Below are 20,615 nucleotides of genomic sequence, written 5' to 3'. Positions count from 1 at the left end.
CATTGCCGATTCCAGCCTCCTGATTGGCTGGAATCGGCGCATGTGACGGGGCGGAGCTACGATGACGACGCGGTGACCAGCTCTCCGGCACGAGCGGCCCCATTCACCAGGCAGAAGCACGGACTGCGCAAGCACGTCTAAAAACGCCAGAAGACATCGGAATTAGACGGAGCCATGGAGACGGGGACGCTAGCAACGGTGCAGGTAAGTGAATAACTTCTGTATGGCTCATATTTAATGCACGATGTACATTACAAAGTGCATTAATATGGCCATACAGAAGTGTATAACCCCACTTGCTGCCGCGAGACAACCCCTTTAAACTTCTATTATCAGAATTGTTGATTTATTTGAGAATAACTCTATATACACTTTATAAGTAATTTCCAATAACTAGTAGCATGTTTTTTGGCTTTCTAAGATTACAATATGTTCTTTGATCTCTAGATGTTCATATAGAACAGAGAACAGCTTTGTCTTGGACTAAAAAAAGTTTTACGTTGAATCAGACATTGGGAGTCCTTTCAAAAAGTATTTATGCTTTGGTACTGAACAACTGCTGGACTTGCCAAAATGAACAATTCTATCCCTGAAACATGTTGGAGGGGATGTGGCCTCAAGGGTACTTATTTTCATTTGTTGTAGTCTTGCCCTGTCATTCATTCTTTTTGGAATATAATTTTTGATCATGTAATTTTCTGGCCCCGGACCCGGCTCTGGCTCTTTGCTTTTTAATTAAAGATAAACTCCTATCTTACCAGAGATTGGAGCTGCAAGAAGATAATTTGCATATTCCCTGTGCATTCTGGGAAGAGCTAGGAATCACTGCAAGCGGGAAGATTGCTGGGATTAGCCAGGTCTAGCTGCTCGGAGGACATTGGCAGACCAGAGACTGGAGCTGCAAGAAGATAATTTGCATATTCCCTGTGCATTCTGGGAAGAGCAAAGAATCACTGCAAGCGAGAAGATTGCTGGGATTAGTCCGGTCTAGCTGCTCGGAGGACATTGCCAGACCAGAGATTGGAGCTGAAAGAAGATAATTTGCATATTCCCTGTGCATTCTGGGAAGAGCTAGGAATCACTGCAAGCGGGAAGATTTCTAGGATTAGCCGGGTCCAGCTGCTCAGAGGACATCGCCAGACCGCACACTGAAGTTGTACACTTATATATAACCTATATAAAGTATATATGCTATATGTTTAGATACCTACCAGAGGAAAAGCCAAACTTCACCTGCCAGAAATGTAAGCTTGTGTCTTTACTGGACGAAAAGGTGCAGAGTCTCAGGAGAGAATAGCTACATTGAAACTTATTAAAGGGGTTGTCTCGCGAAATCAAGTGGGGTTATACACTTCTGTATGGCCATATTAATCCACTTTGTAATATACATCGTGCATTAAATATGAGCCATACAGAAGTTATTCACTTACCTGCTCCGTTGCTAGCGTCCCCGTCGCCATGGCTCCGTCTAATTTCGGTGTCTCCTTGCTTTTTTAGACGCGCTTGCGCAGATAGGTCTTCTCCCTTCGGCTCAGCTCGGAAGCAGCTGTTTGGCTCCGCCCCCTTGTACGCGTCATCACGTAGCTCCGCCCGTCACATGTGCCGATTCCAGCCAATCAGGAGGCTGGAATCGGCACATGTGACGGGGCGGAGCTACGTGATGACGCGTACAAGGGGGCGGAGCCAGAACGCCGCTGCTGCCGGACAGAGCCGAAGGGAAAAGACCCATCTGCGCAAGAAGCGCGTCTAATCGGGCGATTAGACGCTGAAATTAAACGGCACCATGGCGACAGGGACGCCAGCAACAGAGCAGGTAAATGAATAACTTCTGTATGGCTCATATTTAATGCACGATGTATATTACAAAGTGCATTAATATGGCCATACAGAAGTGCATAACCCCACTTGCTATCGCGGGACAACCCCTTTAAGGGCAGAAATGTCCATGAAGGTTGGGAAATATTGCGAAATGACATTATCTAAGCACAATCGTTAACAATCCCTAAAAGAAGTAAGAATGGGAAGCATTTAGAGAGACCAGGATGGATAAACGCAGAACTTGCACACATGTTAAAAACAAAGAAAAACATGTTTATCAAATGGAAAGAGGGAGGAATGTCTAAGGCCTCATGTCCACGGGGAAAATCAGATCCGCTGCAGATTCTACATGGAGAATCTGCAGCGGGTCCCTCCTGCCCCGCGGACATGAGCGCCGAAAATAAGAATTTAAAAGTATTTACCATCCGGCGCGGGCGGAGAAGATCAGCTGTTTCTCACGGCCGGATCTTCATTTTCGGCCGGCGGAGGAATTCCTGACGCCGGCGGCACGTCGCCGGCACGTCGCCGACGTGCCGCGCGCATGCGCCGGGCACATCCGCCGAGCCGAAGCAAGGAAGATGCGGCCGTGAGGAACAGCTGACCTTCCCCGCCCGCGCCGGATGGTAAATACTTTAAATTCCTATTTTAGGTCTCCCGCGGATCCGGACGGCTTCCATAGGCTTCAATAGAAGCCCGCGGGAGCCGTCCCCGCGGGAGACCCGCACGAAAATGGAGCATGGTCCGGATTTTTCCATGCTCCATTTTTTTTTAAATCCCTTTTATTGACGATCCGCGGGTATTTATCTACCCGCGGGTGGTCAATGCATCCCTATGGGATGCGGATCCGCACGCGGGAGATCCGCTGCGGATCCTAAATCATATTTTGCCCGTGGACATGAGCCCTAAAAAAGGATATAATGTGGTCTGCATAAACTGTAGGGCAAGTGTCAGAAAAGCTAAAGCTGATAATGAATTGATGCTTGCAACAGAGGCCAAAAGCAATAAAAAGGGTTTTGGGGGTATGTCAAAAGCAAAAGAAAACTCAAAGATGCTATTGGATACTTACAGGATGAAAATGTTGAATTGGTTAAAGGAGATGTCCCGCGCCGAAACGGGTTTTTTTTTTTTTAAACCCCCCCCCCCGTTCGGCGCGAGACAACCCCGATGCAGGGGTTAAAAAAACCACCCGCACAGCGCTTACCTGAATCATGGCGGTCCGGCGTCTTCATACTCACCTGCTGAAGATGGCCGCCGGGATCCTCTGTCTTCGTGGACCGCAGCTCTTCTGTGCGGTCCACTGCCGATTCCAGCCTCCTGATTGGCTGGAATCGGCACGTGACGGGGCGGAGCTACACGGAGCCGCTCTCTGGCACGAGCGGCTCCATAGAAGACTGCTGAAGACCCGGACTGCGCAAGCGCGGCTAATTTGGCCATCGGAGGCCAAAAATTAGTCGGCACCATGGAGACGAGGACGCTAGCAACGGAGCAGGTAAGTAAAAAACTTTTTATAACTTCTGTATGGCTCATAATTAATGCACAATGTATATTACAAAGTGCATTATTATGGCCATACAGAAGTGTATAGACCCACTTGCTGCCTCGGGACAACCCCTTTAAGAATGATGTTGAGAAAGCCGAACTTTTAAATTCCTATTTTGTATCTGTTTTCTCTCAGAAAGTAGATGGAACATCAAATGATCTTCCCTGTGCTTTTGGGGAAATAAATGAATGCAGGCTATCTGTAAGCCGAGCAATGGTGAGGAACCATTTAGCTAACTTAAAGGGGTTGTCTCGCGAAAGCAAGTGGGGTTATACACTTCTGTATGGCCATATTAATGCACTTTGTAATGTACATCGTGCATTAAATATGAGCCATACAGAAGTTATTCACTTACCTACTCCGTTGTTAGCATCCTCGTCGCCATGGATCCGTCTAATTCTGATGTCGTCTTGCTTTTTTAGACGCGCTTGCGCTGTGCGGTCTTCTGCCTGGTGAATGGGGCCGCTCGTGCCGGAGAGCTGGTCACTGCGTCGTCATCGTAGCTCCGCCCCATCACGTGTGCCGATTCCAGCCAATCAGGAGGCTGGAATCGGCAATGGAACGCACAGAGCCCATGGTGCACCATGGGAGAAGACCCGCGGTGCACCATGGGAGAAAACCGCAGTGCATCCCTGGGAAAGGACCGGCGGCCATTTTTGGGAGAAGATTTTTTAAAGTCCTTATTTCATCGGATCGGTGAGTAGCAAGCGGTTTAAAAGCCGCTTTAATTTGCTATTTTATGCCAGGGGGGTGACAGGGGGAATGGGGTAAGGTAAAATTTTGAGGTTTGCCGCGAGACAACCCCTTTAACCCCATGAGTCACATGCCCGGAAATTTTCCGGGACGAGCTCCGCTGCCCATAGCAATATAGCCCGGAAGATTTCCGGGCTATGTTTCATTATGGGACCTGCGCAGCACAATGCCATAAGCTGTGGCATTGTGCTCTGCCTGCACAGCCCCACACAGCGCAGTGCAGGACTTTAAGAAAAGAAGCAGGAAGATATTACCAATCTGCCGGAAACTTCTCGCTTCTATTTTCAAACTCCTGCACTGCTTTGTTAACAGGTTGCCATGGAGACCATCGGCTTGTCAGAAGCCAGCCGATGGTTTCTGTGGCAGGGAGAGCTGGTGCTTGGCTGTCAGAGGATAGCCAGGCACCAGCTCTTACACAGCAGAGAATGGAGAAAACCTCCGATCTCTGCTGTGTTAACCCTTCACATGCCGCGGAAAAGATTTGTGTGCCGGAGGGGGGAAGAGCAGGGTGGAAACGGATGGGAGATCTCTCTCTCCCTCTCCCCCCCCCCCTCCCGCAACTCACCGCTCACCCGCGCCGGCACACGAATCTTTTCTTCCGAGCAGGCAGGTACTCGCTAAGGACTATACTCACTCGAGTAATTGTCCTTAGCGAGTATGCTCGCTCATCTCTATCAGCCATCTTTCAGTGCATCTTGTTTCTACGGCACACAAACTCTAACAAAAATGACATGATAACCTTATTCTATGGGTCAGTACGATTACTACGATACCAAACTTGTATAGTTTTTTTTTGCTGTAGTACTTGTATCTTGCCAGAATTACAAATTTTGTTAATCTTGCCACTAGAAAAAATGGAATAAAAAGCGATCAAAATTTCACATGTTCCTAAAAATTAGATAAATGAAGACTGGAGTTCATCCTACAAAAAACATGGCCTTCTAGAGATCTGGCAATGGAAAAAAAATTGATATTGCTCTTAGAATGTGGCGACACAAAAGCAAAGCTTTAAGAAAAAAAAGTGTTTTAAATGTACAAAAGTAGCAAGACATAAAAAAAAACTGTATAAACTTGGTATCGACGGAATTGTGTGACTCAGAGAATAATGTCATCACATTATTTATTCTGCACGCTGAACGCCGTAAACATGAAATCCAAAAAACAAATGGCAGAATTTCTTTTTTTCCCCCCAATCTCCCTACAATTTTTTTTACAAAAGTTATGCAATACATTATTTATACCCAAAAATGATGCCATCAAAAAGTACAACTTGTCCTGCAAAAAACAAGCCCTCATATGGCTGTGTCAATGGAAAAATGAAAAAGTGATGGCTCTTGAAACGCGACTGGAAATTAAATGATTGGCCCATTTAAACAAACCTACCCTGGTGGGTCTGACAGGATGGTAAGAAATCTGCCACTCAAGGGGTTAAATGAATTTAAGTCCCAAGATCCAGATGAATTACATCCTAGGATACTAAAGGAAGCAGCGGAGGTAATTACTGAACCACTCGCCATAATCTTTGAAAATTCCTGGAGAACAGGAGAAGTCCCAGAAGATTGGAAAAGGGCAAACATTGTCTGTAACTTCAAAAAGGGAAGAAGGTGGATCCAGGAAACTACAGGCCTGTGAGCCTGACTTCTATACCGGGAAAGATCTTTGAACAAATTATTAAACAACCGTTCTTGAGGACCCGAGGTACGATGCACTTGTCCAGTGTTTATTAATCCACTGTGTATGAATGCAGGTGTGTGGAACGGGGACGGGAACTTGACAACTACTACTACCCTCATCCTGAGGACTACTGGTCCTATCCACTGTTGTAACTCTCTCCGCGCACCAGGAGTTGGTAAGTGTTCCCGTGACAGGTTTGGTGTTGCAAGACCTGGCGTCTCTCGCAGGAAGTTTGTGTACCACAATTGCACATAACACAGACTGGGTGTCTGTATAATGTGCAATGCGAGTTGGGCCAAAGAATCTCTGACTCGACTCATTATCGGCCATGTGTATAAAGCCTTAAAAAGTAGTTACATTTAGGGCTCATTCACATGGTAGTCTGTGACATACACAGCATTTTCAAGGACCGAAACCGTGCGTATTCACTGCACATTTAGACATTCTTGCGTTTTTTTTTAAACGCATACTCACTGCATTTTTCACGTGCGCAAAAGAAAACAGACTTCCTCCTACTTTCATACCTAAATACGCAGTGAATACATGATCCCATTGACTTAAATGGGCAATTTTGGTCCATAATATGCACCAAAATAGGACGTACTATAATTTTTTTCACGCATGTAAAATACATGTCTAAATACCCGAATGCAAATCCATTGTGTTTAAGATGTACGTATTATGTGTATAAAAAAATACGCATGTAATACAGAGGGTAAATACACCCATGTGAATGAGGCCTTATAAGCGGTCATTGAAGACAACCAAAATGCTGATGTGGCCCTCGGTGAGAATGAGTTTGGCCCCGTGTGCTACACAGATCTGTATATTTCTGTGGTTAGAAACAACAAATAGATTCTGCGGTTGCTACGCCCTCTAGTGTTGGGGGGTTCACAGGATGGGAGTTGGCTTCTATAAAGGTACCTTTACACCGGACGACTGTCAGCCATCCCACTAGCACTACTGTGCTTTGACATAGGAGCAATAGTCGTTGAGTGAATGGTGGTACGCCAGCCTCCAATCACAGATGAACGGCTGGCTGTTTACATGAATGGACGTGTGAATGAGCCCTAAGGGTTTATTCACACAGGCTAATTTCCTGTGCTGGTTCTGTCTGACAGAACTTATACAGAAACAGAACCCAATCATTCTGAGCCAACTAAGGCATTTCGGATTCCGGATGTGGGATCCCACACCGAAATCCGACCCTGTGCCCTCTGGTGACCCTGCGTACCTGTCATTTCTTTTCTTCTTCCATACTGCAGATGGTCCGGACGGCTCACCATTGAACACACCCAGTACAGATTTTCCTGCGTCATCATTAGGCGATAACACGAGTCCCATGTCCTTCCCGCAGTGGTAATTGCAGAAGGGCCGCAAGTCAGATGGCTTCCATTGACTTCAATAGAAGCCGTCCGTGTGGAGCCCGTACAAAAAAGAACATCCTGCAATTTTTCCTCCGCCAGCGAAAAAGCGCTATTGATTTCAAATCGCGTGCTGGAAAAAGCGCTTTTCCATAGTATGTAAAGGACAGTATATGACGGGGAACCCGGGGGGTAGACATTGACCCAGATTCCGCAATTAAAATCCGCCTATGTGCAGCCAGCCTAAGTCATAAATAGTGAAAGAAGAATATAAAAAACCTGCGATACCTCTGTAGCGAGCGCTGAAATTCCCAGAAAAGAAACATTACGGCCGGCTTCACACGGTGGCACGTCCTATCTTGTGCGTGCTGTCGCATCGCCCATTGTTTTCAATGGTGCCGGCGGCTGAATCCCACCATGTGCCAGGTGCACACGACGCAATGCGAGGTCTCCCATGAAACCGCCTCGCATCCCTGGGGATTTCACATACATGGCGGGCGTGATTCACGTCTCCATATCACTCTCGCCCGTGTGAAGTTAGCCTCACGCTGCTCTTAAACAAACAATGCAAAAAAATGCTGCATTTTACTGCAATTATGCGTGGCATTTTCCAGTGTGCTTGACAGCGGTTCTTAATGCACTCCATCACTATGGTGGGTGATGAGGTGCGTCAAAACGTGTGAAAATAGAGCAGGTAGCACTCAAAATTTGCGCTAATCACGGCAAAAAGTGTCCCTTGTGAGAGTGGCCTAAGGCTAATTTTACACTGGCGAGCGAGATATGGGGCCATGAATCGCGATCACCATGTGAACTCCCCAGGATGTGAAGCGTTTTCATGTTAAAATAGCCTTGCATCATTTTGGGGAAGAAGCAGTCAGCCATGGCGGAAGGTCGCAGAGTTTCTCCCATTGCTGCCGCTGAGAGAATGGGCGCTGCAATGCTAGATCACGCACAAGATCGAACATGCTGTGATTTGGTTCCCTCATAGCGTCGCGGTGCCATGCAGGAAAACATCGCTCATGTATAGGACCCCATTCAATAGAATTGGGGTTCATATTTACGTGTCTTACAACTCACAAATCTCGCTCGATTTTCACGCCAGTGTGAAGGCAGCCTAAGGCTATGAGAAAATGGTGGTAAAATCGTGTCCTTGTTCCGGCGTTTTTTGGCATCAGAAATGCTTTTTTTTTTGAATATTCTTGCATCACATAAAATTGTGTGATTTTTTTTATCGTGAAACTCTTAGGACTTTCTAATGTTAAAACTGCATCGCAAAGCAACTTTATTGGGGTGCGATGCCATAAAAAGGAGTCTGCATAGCGAAACATGGGAGGAAAAATAAATAAACCGCACATCGCAGAAAGATACCGCAAGCCACGAGTTTTTGTTCTCTCAACACCACATCAGTGAAAACATCGCAGATGGGAAGGAAACCTCTGACAATCATTGGTTTCATAATAATCTGCTTATTTACTGACTTTCTCATCAGGCGAAAATCGCACGATTTTCTCGCCCGTGTGAAACCACCCTAAGGCCGCTCTCACACAGGCGTTTGTACAGTGTTTTAGTGGGCGTTTGAAACAGTGTCCCCCATAGTAGTCCCACTAGTAATAGTGACCCCGATGTTGGCTGCAGTAATAACAGTGTCCCCCATAGTAGTCCCACTAGTAATAGTAACCCCGATATTGGCCCCAGTAGTGATAGTGACCCCCATAGTAGTTCCACTAGTAATAGTGACCCTGATGTTGGCCGCAGTAGTAATCGTGTCCCCCATAGTAGTCCCACTAGTAATAGTAACCGCAATATTGGCCCCAGTAGTGATAGTGACCCTCATAGTAGTCCCACTAGTAATAGTGACCCTGATATTGGCCACAGTAGTTATAGTGAACCCCATAGTAGTCCCACTAGTAATAGTAACCCCGATATTGGCCCCAGTAGTGATAGAGTCTCCCATAGTAGTCCCACTAGTAATAGTGACCCCGATGTTGGCCACAGTAGTGATAGTGAACCCCATAGTAGTCCCACTAGTAATAGTGACCCTGATGTTGGCCACTGTAGTAATCGTGTCCCCCATAGTAGTCCCACTAGTAATAGTGACCCCGATGTTGGCCACAGTAGTGATAGTGACCCCCATAGTAATCCCACTAGTAATAGTGACCCCGATGTTGGCCGCAGTAGGGATAGTGACCCCCCATAGTAGCCCCACTAGTAATAGTGACCCCGATATTGGCCCCAGTAGTGATAGAGTCTCCCATAGTAGTCCCACTAGTAATAGTGACCACGATGTTGGTCACAGTACTGATAGTGAACCCCATAGTAGTCCCACTAGTAATAGTGACCCCGATGTTGGCCGCAGTAGTAATTGTGTCCCCCATAGTAGTCCCACTAGTAATATTGACCATGATGTTGGCCACAGTAGTGATAGTGAACCCCATAGTAGTCCCACTAGTAATAGTGACCCTGATGTTGGCCACTGTAGTAATCGTGTCCCCCATAGTAGTCCCACTAGTAATAGTGACCCCGATGTTGGCCACAGTAGTGATAGAGTCTCCCATAGTAGTCCCACTAGTAATAGTGACCCTGATGTTGGCCACTGTAGTAATCGTGTCCCCCATAGTAGTCCCACTAGTAATAGTGATCCCGATGTTGGCCACAGTAGTGATAGTGACCCCCATAGTAATCCCACTAGTAATAGTGACCCCGATGTTGGCCACAGTAGGGATAGTGACCCCCATAGTAGCCCCACTAGTAATAGTGACCCCGATGTTGGCCGCAGTAGTAATTGTGACCCCCATAGTAGTCCCACTAGTAATATTGACCCCAATGTTGGCCACAGTAGTGATAGTGACCCCCATAGTAGTCCCACTAGTAATAGTGACCTTGATGTTGGCCACAGTAGTAATCGTGTCCCCCATAGTAGTCCCACTAGTAATAGTGACCCCGATGTTGGCCACAGTAGTGATAGTGAATAATAAAGGCAACAGCAGCACTCACGTGGATTCACTCCAGACCAGTCCCGGTCACCACACGAGGTTTAATAATAGAATAGAGTTGGTATATATACATAACTTCAGTTATAATATGAATGATTCTAAAATAAGAGCTAAGTTACTGGAGTATGAAATAAGGAAAGATGTTCTTTTTATTGGGGAGGAGATTGATTTAAATATCATCTGATGCCTAAACATGAGGGTTTTTTCATTGTGAAGTGGGTTGATTTAAGTATCACCTAATGCCTAAACATGAGGGCTTTTTTGTATGTTCCAAACCCTTTTTAACCTATGCATGGCTCTGTGATGTCTTCACATGGACTTGGAGTAGCCCACAATTCTGTGAGGTTTGTATATACACTTATGGGGTTAAATGGTGGGTTGGTTTGCTCACACCTGAATTTTGTTTGTTAATGTGTAGTGGGTGTATTTATATGTGTCAGTTTGTACTGGTTAACCATGCTTGAGAAAGGTCACAATTGTGACCGAAACGTCGCAGGTTTTACTTTTGTTGGAGGAATAAAGATTGGAAAATTGTTTTGAAGATCCATCTGATGCTGCCTAGTCTTTGCTGCACATTTTCACAGTAGTGATAGTGACCCCCATAGTAATCCCACTAGTAATAGTGACCCTGATGTTGGCCACAGTAGGGATAGTGACCCCCATAGTAGCCCCACTAGTAATAGTGACCCCGATGTTGGCCGCAGTAGTAATTGTGACCCCCATAGTAGTCCCACTAGTAATATTGACCCCAATGTTGGCCACAGTAGTGATAGTGACCCCCATAGTAGTCCCACTAGTAATAGTGACCCCGATGTTGGCCGCAGTAGTAATTGTGTCCCCCATAGTAGTCCCACTAGTAATATTGACCACGATGTTGGCCACAGTAGTAATCGTGTCCCCCATAGTAGTCCCACTAGTAATAGTGACCCCGATGTTGGCCGCAGTAGTAATTGTGACCCCCATAGTAGTCCCACACCAGTAATATTGACCCCAATGTTGGCCACAGTAGTGATAGTGACCCCCATAGTAGTCCCACTAGTAATAGTGACCCCGATGTTGGCCACTGTAGTAATCGTGTTCCCCATAGTAGTCCCACTAGTAATAGTGACCTCGATGTTGGCCACAGTAGTAATCGTGTCCCCCATAGTAGTCCCACTAGTAATAGTGACCCCCATAGTAGTCCCACTAGTAATATTGACCCCAATGTTGGCCACAGTAGTGATAGTGACCCCCATAGTAGTCCCACTAGTAATAGTGACCCCGATGTTGGCCACTGTAGTAATCGTGTTCCCCATAGTAGTCCCACTAGTAATAGTGACCTTGATGTTGGCCACAGTAGTAATCGTGTCCCCCATAGTAGTCCCTCTAGTAATAGTGATCCCGATGTTGGTCGCAGTAGTGATAGTGACCCCCATAGTAGCCCCACTAGTATTAGTGACCCCGATATTGGCCACACTAGTGATAGGGTCTCCCATAGTAGTCCAACTAGTAATAGTGACCCCGATATTGGCCCCAGTAGTGATAGTGACCCCCATAGTAGTCCCACTAGTAATAGTGACCCCGATATTGGCCACAGTAGTAATCGTGTCCCCCATAGTAGTCCCACTAGTAATAGTGACCCCGATGTTGGCCGCAGTAGTGATAGTGACCCCCATAGTAGCCCCAAATAGTATTAGTGACCCCGATATTGGCCACAGTAGTGATAAGGTCTCCCATTATAGTCCCACTAGTAATAGTGACCCCGATATTGGCCCCAGTAGTACTAGTGACCCCCATAGTAGTCCCACTAGTAATAGTGACCCCCATAGTAGTCCCACTAGTAATAGTGACCCCGATGTTGGCCGCAGTAGTAATTGTGTCCCCCATAGTAGTCCCACTAGTAATAGTGACCCCGATGTTGGCCCCAGTAGTGATAGTGACCCCCATAGTAGTCCCTCGTTCGGCGCAAGACAACCCCGATGCAGGGGTTAAAAAAGAACACCGGAGAGTGCTTACCTGAATCCCCGTGCTCCGGTGACTTTTTACTTACCTGCTGAAGATGGCCGCCGGGATCTTCACCCTCGGTGGACCGCAGGGCTTCTGTGTGGTCCATTGCCGATTCCAGCCTCCTGATTGGCTGGAATCGGCACGTGACGGGGCGGAGCTACAAGGAGCCGGCTTCCAGCACGAGCGGCCCCATTGAGGAAAGAAGAAGACCCGGACTGCGCAAGCGCGGCTAATTTGGCCATTAGACGGCGAAAATTAGTCGGCTCCATGGAAACGAGGACGCTAGCAACGGAGCAGGTAAGTGAAAAACTTCTTATAACTTCTGTATGGCTCATAATTAATGCACAATGTACATTACAAAGTGCATTAATATGGCCATACAGAAGTGTATAGACCCACTTGCTGCCGCGGGACAACCCCTTTAATGGATGCGAGAGGGTGCAGCCAGTCCACGAAACGTCACACCTTTCAAGGGAGATGTGCAAGTATATAGACAAATGTAGGAAAAGAATGTGGTTATAGGCACAATCCCATTAAACTGAGAGGCATGAGACGTTTTTTGAGTTAGACTCCTGTTTTTATTGAAATTAATCCAGCATATAGATGCATTTCCGGGCCGTCGCACCCCTTCCTCGGTATTTTAGCTGGGGATATACAGCCAGCATTGAGAAGCACACCAATGCTGTGTATCCCCAGCTAAGATACTGAGGAAGGGCCGCGACGGCCCCGAAATGCATCTATATGCTGGATTAATTTCAATAAGAACAGAGGAGTCTAACTCAAAAAACGTCTCGTGCCTCTCAGTTTAATGGGATTGTGCCTATAACCACATTCTTTTCCCACAGTTATCGCATACAATAGTAATAGTTACCCCCATAGTAATAATAGTAACCCCCATAGTGGCCCCAGTAGTAATAGTGTCCCCCATAGTGACCCCGATGTTGGCTGCAGTAGTATTAGTGTCCCCCATAGTAGTCCCAGGAATTCTGCCTGGCCAGAGGCAAATAGCAATCCCCCTACTGGTCTCTGGCCAGCAGCTTCACACTTAGCCTGCCTGCAGCTGCGGTCTGGCAGATCGCTGACCTCTCACCTGGGCGCAGATGTCAGCGGTCAGACTATGCACTGCGCTGCGGGACCGGAGCTGCAGGAGGGGCGAGTAGAATTCCTTTAACAGGCAGCGCCCCCCAGAATACATCAGGGTCAGAGCAGGATGGTTGCTACAACCCCTGTGCAGCGGCGCCTGCAGTTACGAGCGCTGGCCACTACACAGGGGTCGGAGCAGCTCTTCCACTCCAACCCCAGTGTATCCCAGCGGGTGCTGCCTGGATGACACCATTGTCGGCTGTGCGATTCCCAGGGGAGCCACAGCAGCTCGGTAGGGAATCCCTGCTCTCCACAGCTACATTAGGATTAAGCTCCTCCCCATCCTGTCCAGTCATGTAACCACATAGGAGCCAATACATTGTAGCATTTACCATGGCTGCCGCCCAGATTTGAGGCTCTGGAGCACATGTGCTTATAGATAAAGCCACTGTCTTACATAAACGGCTGTTCACATTAGGATTTAAGCATCCATGAACCCTGTACAAAAAAAAAAGCAATAAAATAAAACGTATAACTGCATGCATCCACAGGCTGTTATGGTTCAAAAATACAAACTTTTGACTGTTTGAAACTTTTCTGTCCCAAAGAAACTACAAAACTTTAATAAGAAAAGAAAAAAAGTTTACACTGAAAATTATTTTTTGAAAGTAAAACCAGACGTATAGAAACGTCTCCAGCCTGGGGTTTACAGTGTCCTGCGTTCGTATAGGGGTTTATTTATACGTTAAACTTACATGAGAATCCTAATGTGAACAGCCCCTAGGGTGTAAGACAATGGCAGAGCTGCTGCGCCCCGCCCACTCGGACGTGCAGATGGCCGCCATGCTGACGCTCTCCAGCAGTTACAATAAGACAAGCACTGTATCAGCACACGGCGGTATATCAGCTCTTCCACGCAGGTGGGTGGCCCTTAGAAGGGCCTTTGGGTCTATCTAGGTTTCTTGGTTGCTGGGCTCAGTATTCCTGAGACTGCTGAGAGCCCTTTTTGCCGCCCTTTGCTGGGGCGGCAGCGGAGCCGGAGCTCTTCTTGGGGAGCAGCACGGCCTGGATGTTGGGCAGGACGCCGCCCTGGGCGATGGTCACCCTTCCCAGCAGCTTGTTGAGCTCCTCGTCGTTGCGCACGGCCAGCTGCAGGTGACGGGGGATGATGCGGGTCTTCTTGTTGTCCCGAGCGGCATTACCAGCCAATTCTAGGATCTCGGCGGTCAGATATTCAAGTACCGCAGCCATGTAGACCGGAGCGCCGGCACCCACCCTCTCGGCGTAATTGCCCTTGCGGAGGAGTCGGTGCACACGACCAACGGGGAACTGAAGACCTGCCCGGGATGAGCGCGTCTTCGCCTTCGCCCGAGCTTTCCCTCCTTGTTTGCCGCGTCCAGACATACTTCTGCTTTGTGCTGCTGTTGCTCCTCTGAAAACCGTCCAAATGACTAGTGAATTCAAAAAGCGCGGGCTCCTTCTAATGAAGGATGGGTGTGACTCCAGGGCGAGCGGGAAATGGAAGGTAACGGCTGTAACCCTTTCACTGCTGGGGAGGTGAGGTCTGCTGCTCACACTGCACTGAAGCAGGGAGGACAGTTGGGAGTTTAAGGGTTATTCAATGCAAATGTCCCATTAGCTGCTGAGTCCAAAGGGGCTGTGAGGAGGGCACATTATACAGGGACCCCACTGAGGGGTTTCCAACAGACGACAGCTCAAGAACTTTCTGCAGTGCCGGGAAGAAGGCTGCACATGTCTATTATCTGTAGGTCCACGTGCGTCTTCTACAGAGGAAGTACCGTCTATGGAAAGCTGATATGTCAGCGTGTATTACAGTCACATCAAGTCATAAGGTGTAAAAGATGCCGACAGAAGGACAAAGCCAGCACTTCCCACTAATAAATGAAATGTGAAGGTGCACATAAGCCATGGCTGCCACAAGAGAAACACACGCCTCAGCACTCATACACACTACATCTGAATAAAACTGCACAACTGTTGTTTATACTAACTGCATAAACATGCAAGGTTCTTAGTGCACATTTTGATCAAAGCATGTGGGCCCATCTGCCGCGTCCAGGCAAACCTTATTAGATGGGTTCCTAACTGTAAAACTAATCTAGAAAACTAGATACTCCGCTGTATACTCTGGGAGAGATGGGTGAACGGAGCGCACAGCAAACATGCAGACAGCCACTGCTCCACTAATGCAAAGAATTCACCCATCTGTCCTGGGTGCTTCAATGAGAGTATACAGCCAGGTATCCAGCTTTCCCATTCATTTATGTGTTCTTCGGCCAAAGGAGAGGTGTCTTCACAAAGGACAGATTACAGTGGGTATTCTGGACTCTGCATGGACAATCTGCAGTATTTACAGCAACAAAGTGGATGAAATGTTATAAGTCTCATCCACAGAAAACATCCACTGTGGAAATTGACCCTTGGAGCTGCAGCACGTCAATTATAGCACCGCAATTTCAGTGCAGATTTCACTTCTTCAAATGAGGGGGCTAATACCACTCTGATGCCCCTCACTGGCTGCCCGATGAGTAGGTAGTCAATCATCAGGACTTCGAGAGGCTCTTTCATCTGGATGGTTTGTACAGGGGGGCGCTGTTCCAGGATTTTGGTTACTTCACACTTCTGACAAATCCAAGGATCACCACCTGCCATCCTGAGAGCAGAAAGGAGGAGGGAGGAGCGGCCCAGGCACGGACTGAGGGAGCAGCTGAGCGTAAGAGCCCTTTTACATGGGCCAACCAATCGTTCAGATGCCCACATCCAGCAAGACTCAATGATTATCGCACAGAAATTCAAGCTCCAAGTGTACAACAAACGAGAATTTGTTCACTTCTCGTTAGTCGTTTAGTTTCTGCATGCAGCATGATGTATCAGCCCATGTAAACAGGCAGTCATTCAGCTATAAACCACTCTTCCTGCCATACTTCCTTCCACACCAGTCCTCCATGACACCAGAGCTACCGACTGGTCCTAGCAAGTGTTAACGCTCCGAGAAAAGGTAGCACAGTTATTCCGCCATGGACTTTCCATGCCAGCAGGTAAAATAAATCTAAGTTAGGTACGGAGACTGTTTGGTTCGCTACTTGAACCTCTGCTGAAGAAGGTTAGTTGTGTTAACGTTATTGAATGAAACAAGTTAACAAGCCAACCTTAGAGCCTACGGCCCGAGCGCCCAACAGAGGGTACTGACCCCAGAACCATTGCTCTGGGAAGAAGCAAACAAGGTAGGTCCCCTATCCTCTGAACCAAGAGAAGCCTAGCCACCACCTTAGGGTTCCCCTGACCCCCCGGTTACATCAATGTCGGAGGTTCCTCTGTTGCTTAATTCAGTTTTAAAACTGGATGAAATAGCGCAGCAAAAAGCCAGAAGCCCGTCCAGAAACCGAATAGACCCTGTTGTAGTCAATGGGGGTCTTCTCAGTTCTGTCATAAGGATCTGTTCGGCCAGGGGGTGCCGTTTTCCTGAACCACAAATGGAGCCCTGAGCACTGATGTGAATTCTGCCCGCGCTCTCTGCCATCACCAGATGGGTTCATTCTCACTTTTGTGCACACATTTTGTGCGTGTAAAACCTAAAAATGTGACATACTCTATTTTGTGCCATTTGCGCACCTAAGGCACCATAGGAGTCTATGGGGGTGCGAAAATGCGCAACCAATCTCCGCAAAACTGCAGAATGAACTGCGCAATTTCACAGAGAAATTGATAACACTGGGGACTAATTAGGCTGCAGAGCCTTTTCAATCACGGCGCTGGTGTGTCCCATACTGATGCGACCGGTCCCTGGCAGCGGACAAAGTATAGTTGATACGCACGCGATAGCGCGACCTACACAGCACAGAACAACGCTATTTAGACCGTAACTGCGCCTACACTCGTGTGAAGGAGCCCTAAAACACACAGAGCTATACAGATACAGTGACACTGTGCAGTAATGGCAGCGTGTACATGATATGGGGCAGGAGTCCTGTCTGTTTCAGCCATCAGCAGAGATAAGAGGAGGGCAGAACATTAATAGTATTAACCCCTTAACTCTCCAGCACATACAATTATGACATGGATGTTAAGGGTTTGTATGAAGGGGGATTGCAAGAGTGGATCCACCAGCAACAGCTAGGGTTGCCACCCGGACGGTAATTCACCGGCCTGGCCAGTATTTTTCCCACCAAGCTGGCGTTGGTATTTTTTTTTACCGGCCCTATTACAGGCCGGTATTTTGCTCGGGCGGCCGTGTCCCCTGCGGAGAGGCAGAACACATTTGCCACATGCGGTACAGGACCCAGCTGCCGGCACCCCTTAATTGTTTTTCAGGGAAGGGCTTTAAATATAAACCCTTCTTTGAAAAACAACCCTGTCATTCATTGAATGGCCGAGAGCTGCCTGTGATTGGCTGAGCGCCTCAGCCAATCAGACGCAGCTCTTTCAGCAGGCAGGGATCTTAATTCCCCGTCTGCTGAAAGAACTTCAGTGCAGAGTCAGGGATAGCGGAGACAGTATGCGGCTGAGCCCCGGCAGCTGAAGAAAAGTGAATATGATTTTTTTTTACACCAGTTTGGGTTCTTTTTCAGGGAAGGGTTTATATTTAAAGCCCTTCCCTGAAAAACAATTAAGAGGTGCCAGCAGCTGAATCCTCTACCGCAGCTGTCATCTTTTACATGCGACCGGAAAAGATAGGACTTGTCCTATCTTTTGCTGGAATACGCCAGTCGTTCCCATAGACTCCTGTGGGAGCCTATGAAATCCGTCAGAAAAGGGAAGGGGAGGAGTTTACCAGCGGCTTGAGTTGCTAAAGTCCCTCCCTCTCCCCTTGTCGCAACAATGATTAAGAATAGGAAACCAAGCCAGAAAACCATACACAGACAGCTGTTTCGGGGTGTTTGCCCCTCATCAGTGTACGGTAAATTTCTGGCTTGACTAGTGAGAGGCCTAAGGTTTCATGCCCACGGCCGTGACGGACTCCGCCTGCGGAATCTTGCAGAGTCCGTCACGGCGCCCCCCTAAGACCCCATACTCATCTCTCCGGATCCGCAGCTTGAATCCCGTCCGGCGAGCCGGCGCACATGCACAGTACAGCGCATGACATGCCAGCAGTGGGGGATGACGCGGCCGGCAGTGACACGTAATTACGCAATACTGCCACTGTCCTCACAATGGACTACAATGGAAGCCGACCACGCGTTTTTAGGCTGCAATTAGAACATGCCGTGGTTTCTTTCACGCTGCGGAATACCGTGGCAGAATTCCGCAGTGTGAACATTGACCTATTAGCTGCAGTAGAACCTAATAGCTACGGAATGACGCGGCAGAAATCCGTCCGTGGGCATTAGACCCTAAGGCCTCATGTCCGCAGAGAAATTATATTTAGCAAATAGAGGAGAAAAAATGCAAATCCACATCCCATAGCAATGCATTGACCATCCGCGGTTAATTAAATGACCGCAGATGGTATTTTAAATGATTTGAGGATTTCATGCGCGGGGGAAAAACGTGACATGCTCCATTTTAGTGCGGATCATGCATGGGTCGGCTCAATTGTCCTCTATCTCAATGGATCTCCTGCTTGCAAAAAAAACCCGAAGACAAGGCTGGGTTCACACAGTGCGGATTTGCCACGGTTTTGCCGCGGATTGCCGTTGCATATCCGCACTGCGGCAAAACTGCTGCATTTGCAGTGCAATGCAGCACAAATGAGAATTGCCAAAAAGCTGTTTTCACAGTGCGGATCTTTTCCGCACAGCCGCAGTGCGGAAATGCAATTGCGGCGCAGTTTTAAAAGATGCAGCATGTTCATTCTACGGTCTTTTCTGCAGCGCTTTTTTGTCCATAGACCTCTATGGACGCAGCCAAAACCGCACCAAATAGGCGGCAAAAAGTTAAAAAAGCGCTGCGGAAAAAAACACTTGCGGATTTTTCCACACGAAAATCCGCAAGCCCAAATTAACCTTTGAAGCGGTTTTGCCACAGAAGCAGTTCTTCTGCAGCAAAACCGCAACGGAAAAAACGCGGCAAATTCGCCCTGTGTGAACCTAAAGTGCATTCACTGCGGAAATCTGCTGCAGAAATCCGCAGCGAATGCACTTTAAATTGTCTTCCTTCTGACAGTATAGTTGCAGTTGCCATAGACATCCAGCAGAGGGCGCAGATTTGCAATCTTTTCCTTTGAAGACTGAAGTCGCACTTCCTGGTGCAGATATATACCAGTGCCCAGCAGAGGGTACAGCTTTGCAATGTTATCCCCCAGAAGCCATAGTTGCAGTTCCTGCGGGTGTCCAGCAGATGGCGTGGGTTTGGAGTATTTTCCTTCTGACTCTATATAGCTGCTGTTCCCGCAGATGTCCTGCGGAGAGCGGCAGTTTTCCTTCAGAAGCTGTAGTTGCAATTCCTACAAATGTCCAGCAGATGGCGAAGGTCTTCTCTCCTCTGGCTCTGTAGTTGCAGTTCCCTACAGAGCGCCCAGCAGAGGGTGCAGGTTTGCAACGCTCTTTCTACGGAGCCAGAGGAAGAACATTGTAAACTTCCGCCATCTGCTGGACATCTGTGGAAAGTGCAACTACAACTTAATATATGTCGGAAAACACTAGACGCGCGCCATCTGCTGGACATCTTTGGGAATTGCTACTATAGAGACAGAAGAAAAACACTGCAAACCTGCGCCATCTACTGGACGTCTGGGAGCATCGTAGCTATGGAGATAAAGGGGAAACACTTGTAAACCCACGCCCCCTGCTGGACGCTCTCTGGGAACTACAACTACAGCTACTGTAGGAAAACACTGGAGACGTGTGCCATCTGCTGGACATCTTCGGGAACTGCAACTATAGAGTCAGAAGGAAGCTGGAAGAAGTCCAGCAGATGGCGCGGGTTTGTAGTATTTTCTTTCTGACTCCATATAGCTGCAGTTCTCACAGATGTTCAGCAGATCGTGTACAGTATTTTCCGACATAAGCCATAGTTGCACTTCCCACAGACGTTCAGCAGATGGCGCAGGTTTACAGTGTTCTCCCCTCCGGCTCTGTAGTTGCAGTTCCCGCACAGCGGCCAGCAGAGGGTGCAGGTTTGCAACATATTTTCCTACTGACTATATAGTTGCAGTTTCCGAAGATGTCCAGCAGATGACGTGTGTGTACAGTGTTTTCCAAAATAAGCCATAGTTGTACTTCCCACAGAGGTCCAGCAGGTGGCGCAGGTTTACAGTGTTCTCCCTCTGGCTCTGTAGCTGCAGTTCCAGCAGAGAGTCCAGCAGATGGCGCGGGTTAGCAGTATTTTCCTTCTGACTCTATAGTTGCAGTTCCCGCAGGCATATTTGGAATTTCAGCCGCAGTTCAGTAGCAGGGAGTGATTCCAGCGACCTGATTGGTTGTTGGGGACACACCCCCTTTGGAG

At 47.8% G+C, this 20,615-nt stretch overlaps 1 protein-coding gene across 1 annotated transcript; it reads right to left on the bottom strand.

The window, feature by feature from the left end:
• Positions 1-13,804: 13,804 nt before the first annotated feature.
• Positions 13,805-14,703, bottom strand: LOC136619700 (histone H2A type 2-C-like). The gene has a single exon (XM_066594468.1). It carries the CDS (start codon positions 14,613-14,615, stop codon positions 14,187-14,189), a length of 429 nt encoding a protein of 142 aa, XP_066450565.1. The 5' UTR covers positions 14,616-14,703; the 3' UTR covers positions 13,805-14,186.
• Between the last annotated feature and the right edge of the window lie 5,912 nt (positions 14,704-20,615).

Source organism: Eleutherodactylus coqui, chromosome 3 (assembly GCF_035609145.1).
Source record: "Eleutherodactylus coqui strain aEleCoq1 chromosome 3, aEleCoq1.hap1, whole genome shotgun sequence".
NCBI classification, from domain to species: Eukaryota; Metazoa; Chordata; class Amphibia; order Anura; family Eleutherodactylidae; genus Eleutherodactylus; species Eleutherodactylus coqui.
Note: the sequence above shows the minus strand (reverse complement) of the source record. Positions and strands in the feature narration are given on the sequence as shown.